The sequence below is a fragment of the Taurulus bubalis genome (genome assembly GCF_910589615.1).
Source record: "Taurulus bubalis genome assembly, chromosome: 14".
NCBI lineage: Eukaryota > Metazoa > Chordata > Actinopteri > Perciformes > Cottidae > Taurulus > Taurulus bubalis.
The window spans coordinates 11,969,617-11,996,084 of record NC_136602.1 but is presented as its reverse complement, the minus strand read 5'-3'; the positions used below and the strand labels follow the sequence as shown (position 1 = coordinate 11,996,084).

The following is a 26,468-nucleotide window of genomic DNA, read 5'->3' as shown; positions in this document are numbered from 1 at the left end:
ATGAATATAATCAGCATCATAATTGGTTTATTATTTTTATTCAATCATAAAAATACCAAACGTTCTTAATTGGGTTGATTTGACACTTTTCTTTGTCTGTTATAGGTATTATTCACAATTTCCTGACATTTTAAAGACTAAATGATGAATCCGAGAAAAAGGAAATAGCCCTTAATTCAGACTGCCCCACATACCAAACAAACTGTCCCACTTGAGCAGCCATGAGTCACTTGACTTTTGAAGGTGCAGCGTGTAAACACCAACCTCCACATTAAAATGCTAATAAATCTGTGACATATTGATAACAACATATACCAAATACCGTCACACGAGACCAGGACTGACTTACCTTGAATACTATCACATCTCTCTCTCTCTCTCTCTCTCTCTCTCTCTCTCTCTCTCTCTCAGCAGCAGAAGGAGCATCCTATAGGCTAATCAGCTGGTAGTTTCAATCCAGCCTCAGCATCCTCCCCCTCCCAGAAGAGGAAAGCCGACAGCCGGTGTGCGCGAGGTGTTTTTGTCCGCTACCATGGTGGAAATTACGGACATCGCGTGCCTTCTCGTCCCGCTGGCGATGCTCGTGGGGTCTACCTTTCAGACCGACGTGAAGAGCGTCAAAGAAGCGGAAAAACCGGGGAATTTCATGGAAGACGAGCAGTGGCTATCCACCATTTCACAGTACAGCCGCAAGATCAAGCACTGGAATCGGTTCAGAGATGTAAGTCCTCCGTGTTGATTGTGAGATGCGCGGTAATGCGGTACAAGAGGCGCTGATGGGGAAATACGCGCGGCCATTCAGGAAAAATTATAATTATCACACACTTTCTTAGCCTGCATAATACACACAAACTTGGTTCTGTTATTGGAGCATATTCCCACACCGTAGAAACACACACTTTAGAGCAAATGTTTAAACATGCGAAAATATTCAGTTATAACCACTGAAACGTCTTTATTAGGATGGCCAAAATAGAATTGAGACCAATAAGAAGATGGAAACAGAACATAGCTTATGGAGGTATTGTGTTTGTAAGTGTTCACATTCACAATATTCTTTATTTTTAATGAATGTCCTCTTCATGCAGCCTACAGATTTTGCCTGATTGTGTCCTTGTTTTTAAAGAATTTCTCAAAATGTATGTGAATATTATATGTGAATCGTATATGTTTGGGATAATAGCAAAGGGAAATGTCCTGATGCCATAAGACTGGATGTTTTACTTATCTGACACTTCAAAATTCAGGATATCTAAAGTGATATTTATTTGGATAGCTTTACCATGATTGCTAGGTCAAAAATAAAGCCACCGTCGCTATTACTCTTTCCACTTTTAGTATATGGGCCCTTGGTTAATTATAAGCAATTAATGTTTCAGTCCCACTTGCACAGCAGGAGCCGTATAGACCTATTCCATCATACTGCCCTTAATATGGGTTACCGGTTTCCAGACGTGTCCCGGGAGATTTCACGAACAAGAGAATTAAGCAATTAAAGCAGGGAGGCGGCGGGGATTGATTGATGTGCTTATTCACCTACTGAACAGACTGAACTGGGTTGCAGGGATTGATTAAAGCCTGCAGGTTATGGACGGTGATAAATTGTCCTGTCTGTGAATGTATGAACAGAATTTTACCTGCAAGCTCTGTGAAATGATTACTAATGACCCCAACAGGATTTGGACAATAGTGCAGTTGGATTATGTTCCTTATATCTCCTGTTAATTGGGTTTTAATAGATCCAGGGTAGTAACTATCACATGATGGGTATCATTATTGGATTTGAAATGTGAGCAGCTGCCTTCGGCTCGAGCATCCATGAGAACAATGCCAGATCTTCTCAGGAGGAGAAGCCTTGACAAGTAATAACCATCACAGTCTTTGGTGTCATTTTTGATCCGCATTCATAACGCCTCCTTATGGACGTCCCTGAAGAAAAGGTGAATGCGTGTGAAAATTGGCAGCCACCCCTCCTGGGATCGGATTACTTTGACTGTTATTACTTAAGGAGCATGTCCTCGGGAACTGTATTAAGGGAAGTAATGAAATTGTGGGCATGGAAAGATTAAGTCAGAATTATTGTGGGATTATAACTCACTGGATGCTGCTCTATATTTACACAGCTTTGATCCAAAATGTTAGAGCGGAAACTTCACACTGAATTCAGAGCATTGTTATTGGCTGTGCACAACAAAATCCCACCAAGAGTGAATAAAAACACGAACACAAACAGAATATGTGGAGCATCCCAAGAGATAAACAGTTCTTCTTAACTTTGCTTAAGGGGTTGCCGTCTAGTAGAAAGATGTCACTTGCTCTGATTTCCCTTTTTTTCCCTTGATTTATCATCAAAGCTGCTGGGTAACACAAACAGTTCCAGTTGCACACTGTCTCCTTCATGCTCCTTATTCCCAGAGGTGATTGTCTTAATGTGCACGCTGCTACGTGTGTGTGATCCAGCTTACAAGTGCAGAAGTGTGTTTTTTTGTCGGGGCTGTTACATCTGTGCGTGTTAGTGCGTCCGCGAGCACGTTAAAGAGCAAGAGCGGTGGTGTCTCTGGTGATGATGATGATGATGACAGTAGAAACATCAGAGAAGTGAACCAGTGAAACTCCCGGGGGGAATCGCCAATAGAAACCACTTTGATTTCAGCTTGCTGCCGTAGCAACAGCAGTCTCTGTGTTATGGTGTTGAAATGGAGCGCGCATCACTGAGGGTTTGATGACTCTATCCGCTCACCAGTCCTGCTGCAGGGTGGAATCAGAGTTAACATCCTTTATTAGGATTTTTTCATATCCTTCAAACTGCAAACTTCTTCAACTGAAGCACGATTTGTGATAATATTTCCTTGGTGATTCAGAATTAGAGCTGCTGAATATTGAATGTACATTTAATTGTTGTTTATCATGTTGGTCTTTGAGCAAAAATACAAATCTGAACCAAAAAATGAGCAGTTCATGCTTTGGGAATGATATGGTTTATGTATAAAGGACTGCCAATGACACAGTTATAGGTATTCAGATTACACAAAGTGATGTTGACTTGCACAGTCCTCTGAGAGCTGAATTTTTAATATTAATCCAACGCTGGAAAGCAATAATCAAAGCTGCACAACATGAAAGACAACCTCTTTCATTCTCTCTTTAGCATGTACACAAACACACACAAATGCAATTAAAACCATCACACACACACACACACACACACACACACACACACACACACACACACACACACACACACACACACACACACACACACACAATGCATAGCCTTCAGAATACACACTGTAGATACTTCATATTTATACTCTTGTGAAATGTAAAAGCAGAATCTGGATAAGAGGCTCTTTCTCGTCCAATAAAAATAGCTCCCACACTTCAATTCAATCTATTTCACAGGAAGACAAGGCGATTAGATTTAATAGTTACAGTCAACGTATAATAGAATGGGATACCTTCAATCCTTTAATCTGACAGGTGCACTCAACATTTCATTTTACTAATGCACCAAATCCAGGAAAAAAAGAAAACGGGAACAGGGAAGGCAGTCATGGTAACTGAGTTCAGAGCTATAACCCAACCACTTGGTGTTATTTGCTCAAATCTTAGAAAAAGACATGAAGTACTGTTAGTTGAAATTAAAACAGGTATAACATGGACTCAATATCTTTATTCTCTCTATTATTCTAAACAACCAGAAAGTTATTACTAATAATGCACCACTAGACGGCTCTATAAAGGATGAATGAAAGATGGAGACATAGTTTCTAGAAATAAAATACAGATATAGAATAATACAAATAACATTGTTTTCAATGTGTACTCACTTTTATTTTAAGACCAGACACTTAAATAAATAAAATGTGTTCAGCCCACAGAAATTCAGAGACTCAATTATAGGAACATTTATATGTCAACTGGGTCATCTCACCAGTCGAGGCTCTGTCTATTTTCAGTGTGAAATTAAATGGCTAATACAGTCAAATACATTTTATGCATTGCGGATCCAATTTGGTATGTCTACTAAAGGCAAATCAACAGTAAATTAAATTTTTGTGCTCAACTTCTCTTGTAATTAGGATACTGTCCATTAAAATTACCAAGCTATGAAATTGGTCTTGTATGTTTTATTTCTGTTGATTCAAGATAAAATCAGATATATGACTAAAAATGGATGAATTATTAGGACTGTAACTTACAGGAAGCTGTTTATTGTCAGCATCCCTCATGCATGCATGTACATGAAAGAAAGAGCTCAGTGTTTATGATGTGAATTTTGGTTCATATTCTTGTTGTTTTCTCTGCTTTCTACCCAGCGCTGTCTGTGCCTAGTGAACCCTTATCTTACAAACACATACCTCTCCACTCTGGACCACTCAGTACCAATCCTGCCTGCACCTCCTATACATTCAATTTACTTTTAAGAGAAAAAAAACTCTGTACCAGCACAAAAACATCAGATCCTTGTGTAGTAAATATGCAGAATGAGGGAAGCATTTGCAGAAGGTTCTCGCAATCTGGCAAAAACATTTGACGGGAGGTTTACCTTCGCGACCTCTACTACCCTGCCTGATTTTAAAGTCAATCTTAAAGTGGCTCCAATCCAGCACAATTTCAACACTTTGTGAATGTGGGGCACTCATCAGTGCCCCTTTTTTTTATCATTTCACTTAAGCATACAAAACATAATTGTGGATAATGGCATATGCAACACTGGAGCCAAATACTCCATTAAAGACCAGATGAACAGTACATTATCATCACCGGCTCAGACTGGCTCTCCTGTCGCACAGGCGCTCGACTACCCCATGCTCTCTGATGCTAGTAAAGACTGCCACTGATGCATTAAAGCTATCAATGATGATACGACTTTATCAGAAATCCATTAGTCTATCTTGTCATACTTTGTTATGGTAAGAGTCATTTCTTTTCATAGTCCAGATTCTTTATGGAGATGCAATCGGCCAGAGCTGTGTTGGCATATAGCAGATGGATCTCGATCACATCCAACAGTGTCGGGAAACTTGGTCCGGTTGTTCAGGGTTTGGAGGGACTACTGGTACTGGTGCCTTGTGTGGTGTCTTGGCCTTTAGGTGGGCTGTGATTAAGTAGAAGAAGAAAAAATAAACAGCTTTTCATCATGCCATGCTTGCACAGCCACAGCTGCTCCTCACTGCAGTACAACAGCCACAGCTGAAGGGTACAGGTGCCGCAGTGACAGAGGGAGGGGAATAGTGAAGAAAGGTAATAAATATCAAATTTCTTAGCAGATGCAGTTGTTTATGAAACAGAATACAGCTGTTACTAAATGCGGCAGAAAAAAAGACACCTTTTATGCTACATTCTTCCCTAAAGATGCTATAAATGCCTGCATTTCAGCATTTCCCACACATGACTTCTCGGCGTGACCTGCCTCTGTGTTGACTTGACCTCGGAGTCAATATGCCAAATAGATGGTTTACTGCAGAGAACACCCGACAACCAGGAATCTGCCTGTAATGAGCTCTTTGTGGGATACTTCCAATGACCTCCTGAAGTTAAAAAACCTTTATGTGCAGTAAATAGCCCAATCATCGGCAATAAAAGTGTGTCAGTGTGACGTTAGTTTGTATAAATTCAGAAAAGAATAGGACAGTTTGTAACTTGAGTTGTAGGCTGTATTTCAGGATTAACTCTCATTCGGAAAAATGTACTTACATTTTTATGAGACTGCATGGGGCTTGTTGAGATTTTGTCAGGCCGGTTCAATAAAAAAAAAATTTTAATTTTTTTTTTTTAAAGTAACAATAACTCTAATGGCAGTAGCTTTCCATACAGTAAATGCCACCCAAGTCTTGATTACCTTTGGGCTTGAGCCAGACTGAGTCACAGCCAGTGCAAGATCAGCTCCAATAGGCACAGTATAGCTGATACAGGAGAATTTAAAAAACGTTTGAAGTGGTTCAAAATATAGTGCACAACTGGATATTTTAGCACCTGAGAGCTATTGAGTGGGCTTGTTGAAAAAAATGCACACACGTCCAGATATATGCACACAAAACCACAGTGTTTGGAGGGGAGATGCCTGTTTGGAAACGAGCTGGCCATGTCGGTACTAACTTGAGACAAGTTTGTTATTTTGAAATATATTGGCAACTTTAAAGGTGACAGACCCGTATTTTGATTGCCTCTTAGCGACTCCAATATACCGGCAGCTCATAGCTAAAGGTGCTAACAACGCTATCAGTGCAAACTAAACAAAAGAAACACAGTAGTATTGTGAATTTATTTGAAGTGCATTAGATATGAGGAAGCTGACTATAGTCAGTTGTCAGGCACCAGAAATGACAGCCAGTCTGCCTTTTCCACTTGATGAGCCAGGTTTCAGTCCTTTGTTGCTGCTGATCGGGTTGAAACTCTTATTCTATTACATTGTTTTTGACTCCCCTGTCTCCAATCTGTTGGCTGATTCTTATCCTTCTTGTTGCTCCTACCAAGGCAACTTCATTGATTTTCCATTGTTGCATGTCTGTTTTTCAGTTAAGCTTGGCTTTTTCACTGTAGTGTGAAGGTTCTCCATTTGTAACAGATTCTCCTGTGAGTTGCAGACTATTTCTTCTTCTCTGCAGGGCACTGCATTCACAAGGCCTGATTTTATTTATAGATAGTGAGTACAGGGCTGGCATGAGTGCACAGAGACGTTGTGGAGAAAGTATGATTTTTTAAAGCTGCAACTGTAGGTGTGTCTGTTGTGTGTGCATGACTTTAAGAACAACGCAAGAAAGCATAGCATCAACATTTCTGTCAAATTCACTGAATCCAGTCAACTTTTTGTCCTGTGCCTTTTCATATGTATTTGGTGAAATTGAAACAAAAGTGTACATAATTGAGTGCAATTTTCAGTCAGCGTTTGTATTTTACCTTTTATCCTCACTTTGATGTCACAGCATTTATGACGTCACTCATCTCTACTTGAGGCTGAAGGGCATATGTGAAGAGTCTTTCTTAAATGAGGCAGGGAATTATTATGGAATACAAATAATTATATGTTCTATTTGAGTGGCACAGACGTGAATGAATACCTTTTGCCCAACACCTTCGGTATGAAAGAGATTAGGTACGCATGTTTGAAACAATAAGGAGAAGTGGAATGCAGACAACAGACTCTGTCTATTCATCTGTGTGTTTTATGATAGAAAGGGAAATCTATCTGTAAACTAAAGCATATGAAAGGGACAACTCTCTAGGTTGTAATTGCATGTTGTTTGTGCAAACTGGTGCATCTAATCAATGTATCGCACACACAATCCAAATCTGACCACAATCTGAGTTTTGGTCAGATTCAAACTTTCTTGCCATAAGGTCCTCAATCATTCTCTGTCTAGTGTTTTTAATTTGTGGCTTAAAATAGTATTTGAATGCTCTGGGATTATTAGAAAAGGGAAAGCTCTGTAATAATGAAGTCAAGCTTGCTGTCATTAAACCTAGAGCGGGAAAAATGTTTGACAAATCTCCACGTCAAATTATTGCAGGTTTACGAAATGCAGTTTACAATTGTTGTGCCCAGAGTGAAAATACACCTGAGGCTCTGCAGATACAACATATCACCAAAACGGAGGATAAATCAACACCGAAATAAATCAGGATATCAATGTGGAAACACAGATTTGCTTGTGCCAAAGTCTATGTTTCGCCCAGGGTGTAGAGTCTAACTGCTCCTTAAATCCATTGCTTAAAGCCAGGGTAATGATTGGCAATTTTCATGTTCAACTTCTTCAGTAATATTACGATTCCACACAAAACAATTCTGATTCAATTGAAGCAATTTAAAATGGTGAAATTATCCACACAAAAAACTAAAACATTTAAAAAATAAGCATTATTTAGGCTCGCAGCAATACATGGAGCAGTGGATAGAAAGTATCTATTATGAAATGAAAGTAATGTACTTTTATCAAGAAAGAAAAATGCTGAACTGAGAGATTAAGAAAAACATAAACACGGTACGGTGTAATGTATTGAATAAATCGTTAAAACAAAAAAGTCTAAACAATAGAGAAGGTAAAAATAAAGACATATTGTGCCTTTAGTTTCAGCTATTTTGTTTGGTTGGTTATAGGTATCAGACAGTGCCAGGAGAAAGAAAACAATTACGTGAGAGGAGCGATACTTCTGGTCGAGAGGGAAGAAACAAATCTATGGTGGCAAATGGATTGATGAAAAAAGAGACTTATATTGAGTAAAGGGAGGAACGATAGTTGCAGTAGGACGCACACTTTTCTCTATTTAAACTTGGATAATAATTAGACTGACCATTAGTGTTTGTATGTGTGTGTGTGCACACATGTACCCATGCTAAGTGTTCAACTGTAGGCAGCTAATTAAGTGTATTGGTAACAACGGCTAGCAGCAGTTTCTCCAAGTTAACTTCTCTGAATAGTGGGAAAGAGAACAAGTCAAGTGTGAGCTCGGACCTGTCGATGGATTTAAGGTCAGACAGACCCTACGGGGACCAAGAAAGCTGTGAGGTTCCTCTGATGAAGACGCCTGTTGGCCGTTCAGATGCTACAAGGTCACATACAGCTGTTGCTGACCGGAAAAAGACTGTAATACGCAAAATATTTTAGTAAACAACTATAAGCCAATTCAGTTGTGCATATTGTTTTCAAGCAAATAAGTTATTTGCTAATTTCCAGAGAGGTCCATTTGTTCAATATTACTTTTTTAAGGAGGCTAATTTGTGATATTTGTTCTTTTTATTTATTTTATACATTTTGCTTTCCCAGTCCTCCCAGCTCTCTTACATAAGGCGTGCTCTTGACTCCGTCCTGCAGGGGAAGCAGACCAGATTCTCAATGTTTGATGCTCTGCCTCTGCAATCTTTACGCATCAGCTCAGAGCCCCGTGTGCATGTAGAAATACAGGAATCAGCATTCTTGCTTCTCGTGCCCTGCAGCCCAGTGTGCATGCCGATAAGAGGAGAACATATAGGATGAGAATATTGTTGAGGGGGTTTGTTTCATCTCAGGCGTGTCTCATGTGATCTGTAAACCAAAGCTGAGAGGTTGTGTGAACAGCAAGTCTTAATGCGAATCTCAAGGTGGGTGGAAGTGATACGGTGCCGTATGTTGCATCGCTGCTGAAGACAACCTCGGGGCAATGTATTTTTTTAATTTGATTTGGATTTATATTTTATACTACATCTGTATCCAACATCTGTATCCATAGTGTATTGCAGTAGTGTGTTTCCACAAGATTTGTGTACAATAAAAAAAAATATATATATATATCTATATATATATATTTTTTTTTTTTTTTGATAGCTGAATCCACTGCAAGTTATTTTTTCACTCTTCAGGATTGGGATGATAAGGGAAGTTTTGCTGCTTGCTGATCAGCCTATTGATGCTTTCCATCTGTCAGAAATCCTCCTGGTACATGGTCAGCCTCTGCACCCACATCTTTCAGTGATTCTCGTCTTTGAGGGCATACGTGCATTAACTTAAGGACCATTGGCTGTCGACAGAGTTGACTGGGAAGAGGATGGAAAATAGGAATTCAACAGCAGAAGTGGTGGGCTTGCAGCCGGGTCCTCGATGAAGTCTGGAAGGAGATTACATTAAGGAGGACCTTCAGTGTAGAGTGGCATTGAGTCTCATCCTATACAACAGGTGACTGATTGAATCCTCGCCAGCCTATACGTCCTCTAGTAGATGAAACTGTCAGTGTTAAAAAACTGCATTGTGTCAGCAAAAAAAAAACGTGTACATTCATGATCCCTGTTAGTTGAGAACAATGGAGGACGTTGTGTCTAGAGCGTGTCACCTGACTTTGATGAAACTTACTGTACTGTTTTGGTTTTCATCAAGAAACAAACACAACAAAATCAAATATTTTTGCATCAATTTATCTTGAAGGAGATTGGACGAGAATCCATGACCCATCGTGTTTTTTCATTTACGGACTGTCTGTTCGCACTTTGTAGCTCTGTGCTGTTCTGCATGTGTTTTATGAATCCACTGAAGGCAGATATTAACGCTAATCATGAGAAAAGGTCAGGTACAAACCTTTATCCGGCAAACAGATTTCCACATGACAGTGTTATTGCTGTGTCCTTTGTTACTGATTAAGCAGCGATGCGCTTCGCTGTCACTGGCAACACGCACAAACCCCTCAGGATAACCACAGTGAACACAGAATGTCAGTCACACACGACCTATCCGATATACACACACACACACACACACACACACACACACACACACACATTTATTTCAATGGGTTTCCTGTTCTTCTTTTTCAATCCACCCAACAAGACCAATGTCATTTTTTTGCTTTTGTCGTGACACTCTGCAGTTCCACTTGAGCTGAGTCCAATTTTACAGTGGTCATGCTCATCGGGTCATGATCCTCATCCTACAGATATGAGGGATTGCGATCTGTCAGTCAAATTGAGGAGCTATAGGCGACAGGGTGAACCGGCTGAGGGAGGAGCTCTTTCTGATGTTAACAGGTAGATCACAGAGCTCCTGAATACAGCTGATTAGAGGACGCTTCACCTCTCAGCTCGCGTCCTCTAATCATGTCAGTTGTTTCTGCTTTGTGAGTCATATATAACTTCTCTGCCGTGTGCCAAACTTGTCACCATGATCTGCGTCTCATGCTCACTTTCATTGTACACTCAGGAGAATTTATTTCCCCTGAATACATATTCTGCAGCCTCTCTTTCATGAGATCATTGATTTCCAGTCCTGTCAGCACAGCAGGACATGTCCCTCATCGTTCCTGGCAGAAACACAAATACAGAAAGGCTGCTAAATAATGCAGGAGCTGAAGCATCAATAAAGAAGACAGGAGAGGCGTCAAATTAATGGCAAGGACGTAAACCCTTTGAGTTCTTACCATGATAATACGTGACTCCATCAAGGTTAAACTGCATAACCGGCAATCATTCATAAAGCTTTACTGGAGTGTTGAGTTAAAATTTAGACAACAGAGAGTTCACTGGAAGTGATTTTTCTGTCATTGAGCAGGGGAAATTAACTTGCCACTCCAGCGAGTAGAGGATGAGCAGAGCAACAGCAGCAACAGTTTAGTAGATTTCAAGACTCGAATGGAGTCCTCGCTGGTGATGAAAATATTTACCTCTGTGAAATGAAACTGTGCGGATCAAAGAAGAAGGTCCCAGCTCTCATGAGGGCTGCTTATTTCATGTGTTGTGTCAGGATTTATCGCCTCCCTGGGAGCTGTTTGCCACACACTTCTAGTACAGTATATGTTTACGGTGATGAGTAAGTCATCTCCAAGGAAGGAGGCGAGAGGGGGCTGATTGTGAATACCTTAAAATGACTCATGTTTATTATTTCAGATGCAGCAATATGCTCAAAAAAGCTTCACATCTGTACATGTCTCCTGTGGGATTCCCTTATGTTCTCAGGAAATACAGCCATACATGTGTCTAATGTAGTGGTCACATGTATGTTTTGAGTTAAGAGGTTAATTGAGATAAACGAAAAGATATCTTCATATACAAAAAAAGCAAAGCTGTTGTAAATGTATTCAGTATTTCATTACTCAACTTTTAATATAACTTTTTTCACATGAAAAAGATCTGTATCTAAACACAAAACAGCTTGACAGTCCTTTTGGCTGTCATACAACTAAACTATACTGAGAAGAATGTTTCAGTACAATCTCTCTCTTTGTCATACCCACATGGTGAAGTCCCAACAGTACGATAAATTGTGCATCCCTAATATGTTTTATCTTTTATGATTTCTACTTGCTATTCTCACTGATTTAAATTGGGCAGGATTTGGAAAAGGTGATGTCATGTATTTCTGTGCACCAATAAGAGTTCTGGGCCACTGTCAATCATATCTAATCAGGTTTTTGATCATTGGTATCTTAATAAGGATGTCTTGGGCTGTACAATGAACATAAATAGTCTTTTTGTAGAGCCTTTCAGTTTCATTGAATGCAGTTTAATACCCTGTATCTAAAATTACACTTTTCTTTTTCACTAATATTTGCTCCTTTCTCTCCTTTTGCTGTCATTTCACCAGGAGGTAGAGGTAAGTTGTGTGCAGCTTTTCTACACTGGTTCTTCAGCTGCCTTTGTTACTGTGTCTTATTCATTCATGTCTCATTTCCTTGTCTCTTTGTGTGTCTTTATCTCTAATTCTCCATCCTTTAATATTTCAAATTCCCTTCAACTTGCCCATTTTAATTAGAATAATTCATGTTCTTATTAAGTGTGTGTGTGTGTGTGTGTGTGTGTGTGTGTATATGTCTCACACATATAGGCATCGGGTGCACATTTGTCAGGCTCATTTCCATACAGATGTACATCTACAGTCATACACATGTCTTCCCGAGTGTAGTTATGCTATCAACCACACTGCACTCAGGCCTTCGTTCTATGCACCTGATAATAACTGTTGTCTTCTTGATGCTTTCTGCAGGATGATTATGTCCGTACCTGGGATGAAAATCAAGGTTCTAATGACAGTAAGTCTCCCACCATCTCATCTCTTTCTTACTGTGTGGTTAGGGAAGTCCTTGAATGGCATTTCACGTGAACATTTTTGATAGAATACTTCTGTTAGAGCTTACTTTAAATCCACAGTTGTGTAGCTTGTTGGAGGATGTTTTAAGTGCAGCTGCCTCTTCATTTACTCATATACACTCTCCTGTCGGGCAGTTGTCAAACTCTCCTTTTGAGCTCGCCATTATGAAATTCTGATAAATCTTGGCTGCTTGACAGCTGATTTCAAGCCCGGGTGGTTTCTGCAGTAAAGGTGCGTTCACCTCACTTGGCAGGAATATTTTTCTTCTGTGGGAGCAAAGCACGTGAAACAGACATTAAGAAAGCTTCTAGCCTCGCAACATTAAAGTCAGAGTTAAGAGTTAGAGCATCTGATATCTGTACTGTGACGTATTTCACAGTGAAACTGAATAATTGAGCGGTGTACAGTTTCAAGATGGAAATCAAATCCTTTGCATTTGATTGGTGGTGCTAGCACTCAAGCTTTTTTTCAGCAAAACTCAGCCAGTTGTTTTGCATAATTTTCTGGATGTTCATCTGTGTGTACTCCACGCGCTGCAGTGACACAGAACATCAACTAAGTTTTCCTTTGTTATGACCAGTGCGGCTAGCCGGTGTGGCTCGCCCAAAATCGATTTTTGATTGGATGCATTTTTTTAAATGTCCAAGTGCAGGATGAGTCATCAACATTTTAAACCATTTCACTGAAAACAAAATACAGAGATTTGTTTTTTGCACATTTGGCAAATAGAAGAAAAAAAGAACAATTACCACGGGGACACAGGATTTAACCTGGGAATTGTTTACTTTTCATTTCACTGGGACTTTAAGGCTCAACCCATAATGCTCACTCTGTAAACAAAGGGATGTAAAATTAATTCCATTAATAGATAAATGTGTATTCACCTGCAAAACAGTATGTTATCCTGTCAAATATGTTGAAGGGATCTTAAAGATGACACTAAGCTTAACAGCCAAAACCCAGCATATCCACAAGTATATTCACAAGTATGTTCACAAGTATATCAACATATATTGGTCCAAGATGAAAAAACTATTAAATACAATCCGGCAATTTATTTGATAATTCTTTTTCTGTGCTCAAAATATCTCATCACGCACGGATGCTGATGCAGTTAAAGCAAAGCCACATGATTTATTAATAACTGGATGTCAATGGCCTGTGCCGTAGCATGGAGACAGAATCTCTGGCCTGCATTTGAACTGTGATGCTTCTCAGACTGTCAGTGGTGCATCGTGTTCGACAGCACTGTGTATGCTGTGTTTATATTCTGGGGTCATTCGCTGTCCACACTTGCTCCTCGGTGGAAAAAGGCTGAAAGATGTTAGCGCTTGGTTTTATCTGCTTGAGTGGATCCGATATGCATCCTCCAGGAAATGCTAAACATTGGCTCGACTCCAACCCATCACCACTTTGTTCTGCTTCATCCTTTTTTTCTCATTCTGTGCTGCAGTCGATCAGGAGCCATCTGTAGAGGCTGACCGTCTGAGGTCTCCTCCTTGACTCCTGCTGAGACGCCTTAATTGACCCTGCAAGATGAAGTCATGACAGAGTCATGTCCTCAACCATTGTCGCTTGATTTGCAGCTTAAATGCGTCGGCGGAATGGCAGAGTCCATTAGCGAAATTTCCAAGGGCTTAATGAAGGACTAATTATGATTTCCAATGAAAGGCCAGAGAGGGAAGTAAAAGCCCAAGAAGAGAGTGACAAAGGTGTGAGCTAATAAGCCTTGATGTAGTGTAAAGTGACTGACGTCAACATTATTCCTGCCAACTCTTATTCAGTGTGATGATGGGGAAATTGTGGACTGGGGGAGATGAAGCAAGTTTACAAGTGTAGAAGTGAGATATAGGGTGAAAATGAAAAAGTGGAAATGGAAAGGATGTCTTTGAGCTCTGTTCGTCTGTCAAGAGGAAGCTGATTGTTCAAGAGAAACATGATCAACTGAACCTGTAATGAGCTGTGTAAAGATGTTATGTCGCGTATGTGTCATCTTAGGGGCTTCATTTATATTTGTGAAGAAGAGCACATCCTGAAAATCGCATTTTTATTTACAGAAATATTAATCTGAACCACCCAAAAAACGATAATAGTGCGTTTAAATAACCATCCTAGTGTCCAACCAATGACATTACTAGACAATTCTGCATCTTGTGATTTGCGTCCAGCGACCAGCGCTGTCATTGCCATAACAATTTTCCCAATCTTTGATCATAACATAGTTGCCATGTCTAAATACTGACAATGAAAAAAATGAACATTACCATTGGATGATCGAATGTGATGGTGAGAGAATCAATGTAATTCTGGGTTTTGCAGAATCTTCCTCTGGCATGCTATAGAGTTGAAACAATACCCCAACCTATTAAACATAGATCATCTTCACAAGTGGCATCGCTACATGTTGGGTTCAACTGTGTGTGCGCAGCTTTTATTCAACTTTAGCAAAGCTTTATACGCTTGCCTTAGGTAGTGAGATGAATAGTACTTTTTTACTTTAATTTCACACAGAATAGAGCCCTTCATCTACCCGTTCTCTCATTTTAACATGAGTGTACTATCTCCCTCCATTGATCTGCCTTCCTTTATGAGTGGCCTAATGAAGCGCAAGAGCAGAAAGAGGAGATTTGTCCCTGTGAGAAATAACTAAATCAGCGTGATGTCTTCACTCCAGCACTCGGATGAGCCTGCAGCCCTCATTTCTCTGCCAGGCAGCCCAGACTGCTAGGCTGCCATGAAGAGAGAGACGGGGCTCTTGAACTGTCAACACGCCTGACACACAGACAGTCAACGCCAACAGTGGACTGAGGTGGACATTTGCATGCAGGCACCATAGTGGCTGATTCCACTTCAGCCAGCGGGGTGCAGAGTGAGGGAGACGTCGGGAGAATTTGTCGATTTCTACAGTCAAACCAGCAACTGATTGAATAACCTTGCTGTTATGGTTGGTCTGGAGTGGTTGTACTGTGTACTTGTCAGAACAAACAAGTGTATATGCATTGTGTCCAGCACTCATAGGTGAAAGGTGTAGACACATTCTTGAAAATCTATGAATTCAGATCAATGGCAGACACAAAGGGGAAAACACTCACAAGGTCTAGGGTTGGATTCCTCTTGACATTTGCTTGGAGCTCACACAGACACACACAAACACACTTCTGCAACTTTCAACCTCCAAAAGCAGCCGCTACAGTCCTCCAGGGTCTACTGTTGCCTATCTCACCTTCACACTCCACAAATTTGTCCAGTGTCACCCCTTCCCGCTCTCCCTCCTCGGCAGCTGGGGCTGCTACCATCAAATCCAAAACCCTGCATACCATGGTGGCTGCAAAGGGTTCAGCATGTCCCTGATGTATTTACAGGCTACCTGAGAGGTATACAAGTATTGATAAAGCATTACAAATATTGAATTCTGTTTGTACTCAAGTACTGTTCTGTAGTACAGGTTTGAGGTACTTGTAATGTTAGTTTACTTGAGGGAAGGGGTACATTTACAAGCTACCCAGCAGGATGTTGAGTAATATAAGAGACATTAATACATTTAGACCAACTCCAACATTAACGTGATGAGCACATTAATGCATGGAAATTATAATCCTATAATATATATTATTATGAAATACATGTTATTTGTCTTTCAAAACGTATTTTCACGTTGTATTCTAATCTCAAAATGCTCCAAAGGGGTTAATTTGTGTAATAAAATCACTAAAAATGGGATCCCCTACTTTATTTATGTTTTATATTGTGTCACCTTTTTCACTAATCACAGCGAGAGTGCATAGCTGAACTTTCAGATTTATTTGCTGCATGCTGTGCCTGTTATCTTATTATCTAATGAGCTTCATTTCATATCGGTGTTTTCGTGACCAATAGATGATATGTGTGACCATGGAGCGGGATGGGGATTCTTAACGTGACAAATACAAATAATCGTTTTCATTTTTTTTTGTAAGAAACACACACACACACACACGAAGGGTACATTTTATATAGAATTCAATACTTGGTAAATCAGTATTTTCTGGTCTTTAAATTAATACTGATTTTCAATTATATCCTTAATACTTTTGCCAGTATGGCTTTAAATTTCATTTTAAGTGTTATTGAAAAGGTCTTAAAGAGTCTCGCAAAAGTTAACTTGGAAACCCCTGGAGGTACCCTGATTTAAATGCAATCTTTTTGCAGACATGCCTCACATCATCTTCTTGCTAATGAATGTATTTTAATCAACCTCTAATTACGCTCCAAAATAAATCCTTTTTAGTTATATTACTTCATGTTCATGTTCTCAGGAGAGTTAAAGCTGCACTTATTTATATTTGTATGTGAAGGAATATTCTGACATTTTGAGAAATGTGCTTATTTACTTTCTTTAAAGAAAAAAAGATCAATACCGCAATTACTTATCCATTGAACACTTGACAAGAAAGCGAATTTCTCAGCATCCATTCCTTTACCAATTCATCAAATGGCTGTATGATTTATGTCGTCATGAACCAACAGAGACTCATCACCTGACATTACAGTTCCTCTCAGCATTTTAGGAGTTGGTGGAGCTGAGCTAAAAGAGGAGAGTGAATATTGGACTTATAGATGCATCGTGTAGACAACATGATGTAAATCAGTAACTTTCACCAGTGATAATGTTTTTTTTTTGTCCAGCTTGTTGCACTGCCCAACAAAAATCAATTGATGCAGGTTTATGGTTCAACCTTTATTCTCCTGCTGATTATATTTAGTCTCTGTGGGAATTCAAGCCTGTTTTTGCATTAACCGGACAAACAGACATACCAGAGACATGTCTGGCTTTACTGCTACTTAGAAGGTAGCACTAACGATGTTAAAGACTGAGTGTGTAAATAGTAGATAAGTGGGTTGATGATGAGGATGTGGCCTGAGCTCTGCTTCTGTTATCCTCAATCTGCAGGGATAAACCGTATGCAAATCTGGATTGTATTAGACTGAAGCACAGGGAGCCTAATTAGGAGAGCTTTACTGCTGCAGGCATTAGTTTAATACCAAAGGAGAGATTTTCAAAAAGTAAGAATGGAAGTAGGTGCATCTGGGGTTGAATCGAGAGAGGGTGGACGTCATGAGGAAAATAATGAACACGCAGGGAGAACATGAATGAGAACACAACATGAAGATGTCTGATCTGAGCAGACAAAGGAATGAGAACGGAAGAAAGATTGATAGCCATGATTGCACAACGGGGGGTTTCAGAAACGGAGAGGGAGCGAGTTCTCAGAAACACCAGATTGAGCTGCAAATCACAGTCAACCCAGAAATGATTCCCGGACCACGGAGCAAGCCTGTTGCTATGGGAACGTCATCATCGCAGGCACCGCTTTAATCCGTGGAAGCCTGTTAAGTTAACATGAGGCTCAGGCAGCCACCTTATGCTGCTGTACTCACAACACCATGGCGTGCCAGCATTGTAGCCGCTCGCGACCAACAAGATTTATTTACAAATGTTTTACTATTAGAAGGCAGGATTATCTGATCTCTGTATGCTGCTTCTGTTATTCTTAATTTATTTTTGCTTAGGTATTGGTGAAATCTTCATTGGACAGATTGCAAAATACATTGTTTTGTGTACTTGCCGCCCTGCTCACCGTGCTGTATCCCCATTAGTACCTTAATCTCCTTGTCCTGTGTCAGGAAGTAGCATACGGCTTTGATGGGCTGCTGCAACCTGATTCTGCTGATGCACTGGTGTGAATTAGACGGAGGGGCCTAAGGCTCCACTTTTGACAGTCTAAATGGATGAGAGTGCATCTGGGCATTAATGCCTTCGAGCCTCACTGTTTCTCAGTTAGAGCAGTCAGTCGGTTATACAACCAGCTCAGCCACAACAGGGCGGGTGTATTGTTTTGGATTTGCTTCTCGAATCAGATATCTGTCGGTTTGCTTAGATAATCCTGTGATGTTGGCAGCATTTATGTATCCAGCTACCGGAGAGGACAAGTGAGGCGATCCAAAGCCTGTCTGCGAAATTATAATGGTGCCATAAAATAGGATACAGTAAGAGCAGGGGATAAATTCAAGCCCCTTCGTCATGTCGACTAAACCTGCAGCAGTCTGTGAATAATCTGTGTTTCAATGTACTGTACTGATGGATAGTGGAGGTGAATGAAGGCTGTGGGATGTGAAGAGAATAGAGTGTGACATCTAGGTCGGGCACCTGGGTGCCTAGGAACAGACATCTGTGACATATGAGTGTGTGTTGGGTGCTGACACGCAGTTCAGCATTAGCTGCTAGAGTGTGATGGATGGATGGATGGAGCAGAGTGAGCTAGCCATGCAGGCTTTAGCCTACATTGCAAAAAGTATTGGTCTTAGCAGGTCACATATTAAGTGTAATACTACATTTGTATTATTACACCTCATAAATCTGTTAATGAGGTGTGGCAATTGCATTCTACTGCAGCACAAATCAACTTGTATTGAACAGTACCCAAGATGCATATGTGTTACAGTGCAAGAACAACAGTTTTGCACCACTCTAATACTTTAAGACTGACTCAAGTTATGCTCAGCAAATAGAAGAGAGAAATTTGGGATTCAAAACTGGGAGTGAAGAGATAATGGGCAGAGAAAGAGAGAATAGTGAATAGAGTAGGAGTGAAGCTCTGATGATACTTCATTACAAATCTAATTTTATATTTTATTCCCAGATGTAGACACCACCAAGGACCCCTGTCAGAAGGTTAAGTGCAGCCGACACAAGGTGTGTATCGCCCAGGGCTACCAGAAAGCTGTGTGCGTCAACCGCAAGAAACTTGAACATAGGTGAGTGTGTAGGCTCACACACACACACACACACACACACACACACACACACACACACACACACACACACACACACACACACACACTGTTAATGCACAATAACATGAGGTCTACACCAGCAAGTTCACAATGGCGTGTGCTGTTTGGGATGTGATCATAATGAAGCTTTGTTTGAGCACCAGTGCAGTACGACTGCCTGCTGTTAAATGATAAGTTAATACATTCAGACAACATGGAGGAGGGCAGTTGGCTTCCTGCTCAGGTTGGTGCTGCTGTGTCTGTTCTCTGAATTAGCACAGCACGTTGCTGTCTCAGCTTGAGTTAAAGTGTTTGAATGTCCTCTGTCCTGCAGATTGAAGCAGCCGGCTCTCAGGTCTCCTGAAGGAAACTGTCAGCCCTGTCCCATCTCCTCCACTGGGCCTGTGTGTGGATCAGACAGACGCAACTATGCCTCAAAGGTACACAGAAACAAATGCGCAATATTATCGGTTTATCGACCTTTGGTGGTTTCATGTCTTAATGATGATCATATAATTGTATGTTTTTACAAAATTCTGCGATCCAATTTATTGATTCCAAGCAAATTGTTATTAAAACATAATAATAATAATCCTTAATGTGTATTATAGCGTCTTTTATACTGTAAATGCAGGGAAAAGTGCTCAACAATGAAGAAACATGGACATTAAATGAACATAAAAAACCTTATGGAGGCAATTTGAGAATTCTTAAATGTAAAATTAACTGAATTAGTTATTGTTGGTTTTGTTTTAAGCATTTTCATTTGTGTTGAATACTTTTAAATACATTCAGTTGTCAGTTCATTAGGAACACCAATGCAGTCTAATACAACAGTTTTGCAATAAATTCTACCTTTATGAAGGTTATAATGTGTGTATGTATAATGTTTTAGACTTCAACTTTATAGTAATGTTGGAAGCTGTTATTTGAGGTGCTGTAGAATTATGTTGAATCATTATGAGAGGTGTTGCATTATGACTTACACATTTGTATCAGTGGGGGAAGAGTAAAACATGAAAATACAGTAAAACAGCACCACATACTACAGCCTCCAAAATGACCATGAAGTTAAATCTGCTGATAGACCCACCACACACTACCTGGCCTGCACCAAACAGACCAAGTTAGCAACTAGCTGGGGAACATAATGAAGCATTTAGCAGCTAAATAGACAGATATTTCCCTCAGGGGTTGTTGGAGAGTAAAGCAGAGCAAAAAGGAGAGTGAATGTTGGACCTATAAAATGAGAGCTGGCCAGAAGCAGAACTCTGAAACAATGTCTTCATTGTCTTCTGAATATACATCTGTTTGCTAACACGTTCATCATGAACTTTAGGAGATGTTGATATGTCGATTCTGTGTTTACAGCTTGTTTCTGTTGCACCCAATTGGCCAAAAAACAAGCAGTGCAGGCTTAAGTCTAAACATACAGGAATAAACATTTATTTTTCTGTATCGGTTTAATTAACTTGTGCATTTCTCTGAAAAGTAAAGACGGTAGAAATAATCACTGTGTGGAGGAGGAGGGTGCATTGGCAGTGTAACTGTACAGCATCCCCCTCAACAAAGAAGTAAACATATTGTACGTGTGGCTACAGCATCATATATTTTCTGCATGTTTTATAATAGCATACGGTGTGATATATAATTGCTAAAATAGTCTTGACACCTATTACACACTTATTATACTAACAGAGACATCTGTCAGATGTACATGTCAGATGTACATGTATTCAGAGCGTTGGCTTTTTGTTTCATGCACATGCTAAAACACTGTGCAAAGCATTGTGTGGTGAATCGTAACATACAACTTGCACAATCAGAGCAGAGTAGTGCGATGAGACTGTCAGCGGAAAAACTGAGACAAAGAGCCATGATATATAGCCTCAGAATGACCAATTGGTGGCTCGTGGTGACAGAAACCCATGTGTTTATTGATTTATGCTTCGTCTTTTGGATCACTATTCTTGACCTTGTGTGCAAGCAGAGGTTGAAAAGCACATTCAGGAGCAAATCTCAGATTTGAATTAAGGCATACAGTCGGTCTCCTCATGAATTTTTTATCTATCTTGCGGCAGTAACTAATTTTACTTCACCTTCGTGTCCCCTTCTCGATGTCGCCTGTGTGTGTTGATGAGTGTGTTTGTGTGTTTGTGTTGCAGTGCAAGCTGGAGCAGCAGGCATGTCTTACAGGGAAGGATCTTACCCTGAAGTGTTCAGGTCTGTGTCCTTGTGCAACTGCTGCCCCTACATCCATGGAGAGTAAACGTGGTAAGATTAATATATAACATTAATTAGCAACAATACAAGGCTTCTAATCTCTTTTATTCTGTATGTCTCTCACACACACAACCATCATCATAAATACATGAAAAGGTGCAACAAATATCATATTATTCATCTCCCTCTGGCCTCCACAGAGAGCTGTACCGGACAGGATCTGGCTGATCTCGGGGAGCGTCTGAGGGACTGGTTCCAGCTGCTGCAGAGCAATGCCAAGCAGAACAACAATAGCAAGACTAGGGCCAGAACCACTGCAGCCAGCACCACATCAGGTTAGAGCTTAATAAATCCAGACTTCATTAAGAGGGAGTTACAATACAGTTACAGGCTGCATTCTATAAAACATGTCAATAAAAAAAGTTGAAGTCTTGTTTTAATTGGGAAAAGCAAAAATAAGTACATCGGGAAAATAAAAAATAACCCACAACCTCAGCTCCTCAGTTCAACTGGTGCTGCCTCCACCTTTCACTGGATAAGTCTTGCAACCGATTGGTGGATATCAAACGTGTTTGAAAACAGTTTCAGGGCTAGAAACTCCAAGCACTTGGGTGGATGGATCAAGATAACATGTCATCACATGCTGTGCTTCAAAGCAAAAGGAAGGAAGCCTTAGGACCTGTTCGGCCACAAGTTAGTGCCCGAGAAGCACCAACCGGGCTGTAACGTGAGAGGAAGGGAATTCTTGAAAAAAAAATTATAATGATGCTGTTTTTGGGGATGGAACTTTTTTTTTTTGGAAACATTGAACATAATTCAAAAAATGATTCGCATTGGAAACAGGAGATAATTCTGAGCACATTGGCATGGTTTCACTTTCCATCTGTGCAGCTGGATAACAATGCATGTCTGTTTGTCTGTCTTTGTGTTTGCAGTGCTGGACAGGAGCCTGGTTGCCAGCTGTAAGGACTCCATAGGCTGGATGTTTTCCAAGCTGGACACTAATGGCGACCTGTACCTGGACCAGGCTGAGCTGGCTGCCATCAACCTGGACAAGTACGAGGTCTGCATCCGGCCCTTCTTCAACTCATGTGACTCCTACAGGGATGGCAAGGTCTCCACTGCCGAGTGGTGTCTCTGCTTCTGGAGAGAGAGTGAGTATTCTGGGGAGGAGGGGAGATTTGTAGACTGTGTGTGTGCGTGTGTGTGTGTGTGTGTGTGTGTGTGTGTGTGTGTGTGTGTGTGTGTGTGTGTGTGTGTGTGTGTGTGTGTGTGTGTGTGTGTGTCCACAGACATACACATAGTCACGTACCTCTGTGCTGACATATTCCCCTTCAAACTGCAAGGTGCTTAACTGCGCCTCAGGTGTGTAGCCATCTCTGTGTAATGTGCTGGTCCGTCACTGTTTGTCTTCCTGCTCCTCCTCTCGTTCCCCTGAGGGGTGAAGCGGTCACCACAAGGAGCTAAAAACATTCCTGCTGCATGTTGACAGCCTGGTTCTCCAACAGCTCTCAGAGACTGAGCCTCAGCTAACCAGCAAAGCAGTCGCACGCTCACACAGTTCGCTTGATTGAGATGGAAAAGCACTGGAATTGATTTTAAAATTGTACGAGGTGATTAGAAAATATTGATTACACTCAGAAGATACTTTCATTTGAACTGTTGATTGTTTTTGGCAGATGTTAGGTAGTTATTTTCCCTGTTATGTTTTATTCTCTGGTTAAAAAAATATTATTTTCTGTCCTCTTTAAGAGCCGCCCTGCCTCGCTGATCTCGAGAGGATCCAAGTATTAGACGGCGGCAAAAGAAGGTTTGGTAGGTATCCGTCTCCTCATTAGAGCATTTCAGCCCAATTGGATCTGTCTTTCTTGGTGGAGGGATTTCATCCAGCAGATGACAAGCAGGAGGCGGGGATTAGTCCCTGATCAGTCTGGTGGATTAGAACTTGATACTGACAGACGGCAGAGGAAAGCAGCCATCAGTGTGTCTTACATGTATGTGTGAGCGGGCGCATATGTGAATGTGCGTGTGTGTACGCATGTGCGCACTGCAGATTTTGGCTGGCTGACTGAGCTCTGAGTCAGGACTCTCCAAGGACACAGGGCAGGCTGCCAGCCCGACGCTCAGATGTTCCCTTGAAAGATTGGACACTTCTGTTTTTCCCCATCTCATTTGTGTTTTGCTTTTTTTGCTTTCTTTTTTACATTATTCGCTGAAATCTTTAACGTCACGACAGATCCCTTCATCTCTGAAGAGTATGACTCTAGAGTATGAATTTACTCTCTTTTAGGAAAACAGCTTACAAGATGGTGATACATGCACCTCCAGTATGTTGTTCTTGGCTTTCTGCACTGTGTGGACACAGGCTGTATTTCATATGCTGAGAAATTGAAAACTTTCCAATCCTGAGTCCTTCTCTCTTATCCTGTGATAATTAGTTACCCCCCCCCCCCCCCCCCCCCCCCACACACACACACACACAATATGCTGACTTTTCTTAATACTTATCCCCCCCCCCCCCCCCCCCCCCTGTCTTGCTTCGTGAGCATATTTGTATTCATGGAATATGGAATTGGCTGCCACATATGCTGCATTGCATTCTCACCTGGCCCTGGCGATGTGTGTGATGAGGCATCATGCAGGATGTGTTCATCTGCTTGTGTGTTAAGATCGCTTTACCATACCCGTTTACCATATACTCTTATTCATTTGTGTTTTTGCGTGTGAACGCCAGGTCGATTCATCCCAAGCTGTGATGAGGACGGCTACTACAGGAAGCAGCAGTGTGACAGGGGAGAGTGCTGGTGTGTGGACCAAAACGGAGGAGAAGTAGCCGGATCTAGGATGCACGGCAAGCCAGATTGCGGTAAATCCCCTCGGTTTCAGCTTTTAATATATATATATATATATATATATATATATATATATATATATATATATATGAATAGAATTTAAAATTGAAAGCTGAATGTAGCAGGAAAATGCGGATTGGCCCACATCTCTAGCGCACCCCCACATGCCTTCTGCACAAGGCTTTCTTTATGTTAAAGGACTGAGGCCCACTGCAACATAACTCACTGCAGGGACCAGTGCCACATTCATGTGTCCGGAGTCATTTGCATTCTGAAGCGGCACTTTGTCACTGTGAGAAAAGTCTTTCAAGATAAATGAGGGCTGGTTGGACTGAACCTGCGCTTAATAAGAATGGCTCCTCTGGCAAGTTTCAGAAATAGTTATTAAAATCCAGACAAAGTCAAACACATGTCCCCTTTTTACCATTGCAGTCAATGTTTTTAAATTGATTTCAGCATTTCTCATTGATTGAAAGAACTTCATCAAAGTTGAGAGGAAGCTGAACAGAATTGATTGCAATATACAAGATTGCCACAGTGGATCATTTAATCTCCCTGCATTCTGCCTGTCTCTCTACAGATGATGAAATGGCATATTCAGGTGATATTGGAAGTGGGGTTGGATGGGAAGACGAGGAGGAGAAAGAGGCTGAGGAGACTGCAGAAGAGGCTGAAGAGGCTGAAGAGGAAGAGGGAGAGGTAGGGGAGGTGGATGATGGGGGCTATATCTGGTAAACAATGTAGTCCAACCTCTCTACAAGAGCATCTTGATGGTCCTGAACACACACACACACACACACATGCGCACACACACACACACACACACACACACACACACACACACACACACACACACACACACACACTGCAAAGAGATAGACACAGTGACGCTCTCACACTCAGAGCAACACTTGCTGATGAAAAAGCGAAAGATTGCACGGGTTGGGAGAGGGAATATGCATATGTTATGGCCGTATTTAATGTTACAGGATATACTTTAAACAGACAGGGGAAGGGAACATATCACTATTAATTAGGTCTAGAGAAGTTTGACCCCCATACTTGTGAATCTTTGTTTTCTTCTGTTGTAAGTCCTTTGAGCAGTTTTTAGCTGATGCATAATGGTGACTTTAAGCAGTTGAAGGTGCTTGTCATGTGCTTGCATTGAAAATTCTAGAGTGCATTATCAATAGTCCAAATTGGCTTCTTTCATCTTTTCTTTCTGCAGACGAATGACATTTAGATAACCAGTCTTGATTTCAGGCAGGAAACAGGCGATAAAGAGAGGAAGCCGCATTTGAATATTGAAAAGCACCCTTTGAATTTACCGTTTTCATGTCGTTTGCTTTGGCTCAAATGTGACAGTAGTCATTCATGACTTAATGAAAAAATGTTTCTCACGCATCACTCTTTCGCTTGTATATAATGTGTGTATCAGAAAACAGATTGTCACCTATTAGTCCTGTTATCAATGCCTTGAAAGACTGGCAGAATATACTGCTTAGTTGACAAGAGTACATCATATCATACTGTGGATCAATTATTGTGTTTAATAAAAAATACAAAAATAAAATAAACTTGTTTATGTGGCTCAGCCACCGTACATGTAAGTCTGTGCATTTGTTCCTTTTTCTTTCCTTGTCAAATGTTTCCTTGTAAGCATGTTTACTGGACCCTTTTCCCTGTAAACCTTTTGACTATTTATAGCAAGAAAACCACAGGTGGAACTAATAACATCAATAAGTGTGTGTGTGTGTGTGTGTGTGTGTGTGTGTGTGTGTGTGTGTGTGTGGCGGTTTTCAGAAAGCATTGACCATTTTTAGTCGACCAAATGTTTATTTGTTCCTCATTTAAACAGGTCCTAAAACACAGACTCTTAAAATCTTGCTCTTATTTCAAGTGAAATCTACCACTTAAGTAATCAACTTAAAAAAATGTCAAGTTAAACTACATTCTTGAAAGTTGAATATCAATAACAAACATTATAATAGATAATGATGCAGCCCATCTTAACAACTACCATGTCAAA

At 40.7% G+C, this 26,468-nt stretch overlaps 1 protein-coding gene across 1 annotated transcript; it reads left to right on the top strand.

Annotated features, from left to right (window-relative positions):
* Nucleotides 1–532: 532 nt before the first annotated feature.
* spock2 (SPARC (osteonectin), cwcv and kazal like domains proteoglycan 2) lies at nt 533–26,028 on the top strand (the record flags this gene model as incomplete). The annotated part of the gene is made up of 10 exons (XM_079230219.1): nt 533–721; nt 12,447–12,492; nt 19,232–19,346; nt 19,699–19,804; nt 21,530–21,638; nt 21,788–21,922; nt 22,523–22,741; nt 23,340–23,402; nt 24,322–24,453; nt 25,020–26,028. 10 exons carry the CDS (start codon nt 533–535, stop codon nt 25,172–25,174), a joined length of 1,269 nt encoding a protein of 422 aa, XP_079086345.1. The 3' UTR covers nt 25,175–26,028.
* Nucleotides 26,029–26,468: the final 440 nt, after the last annotated feature.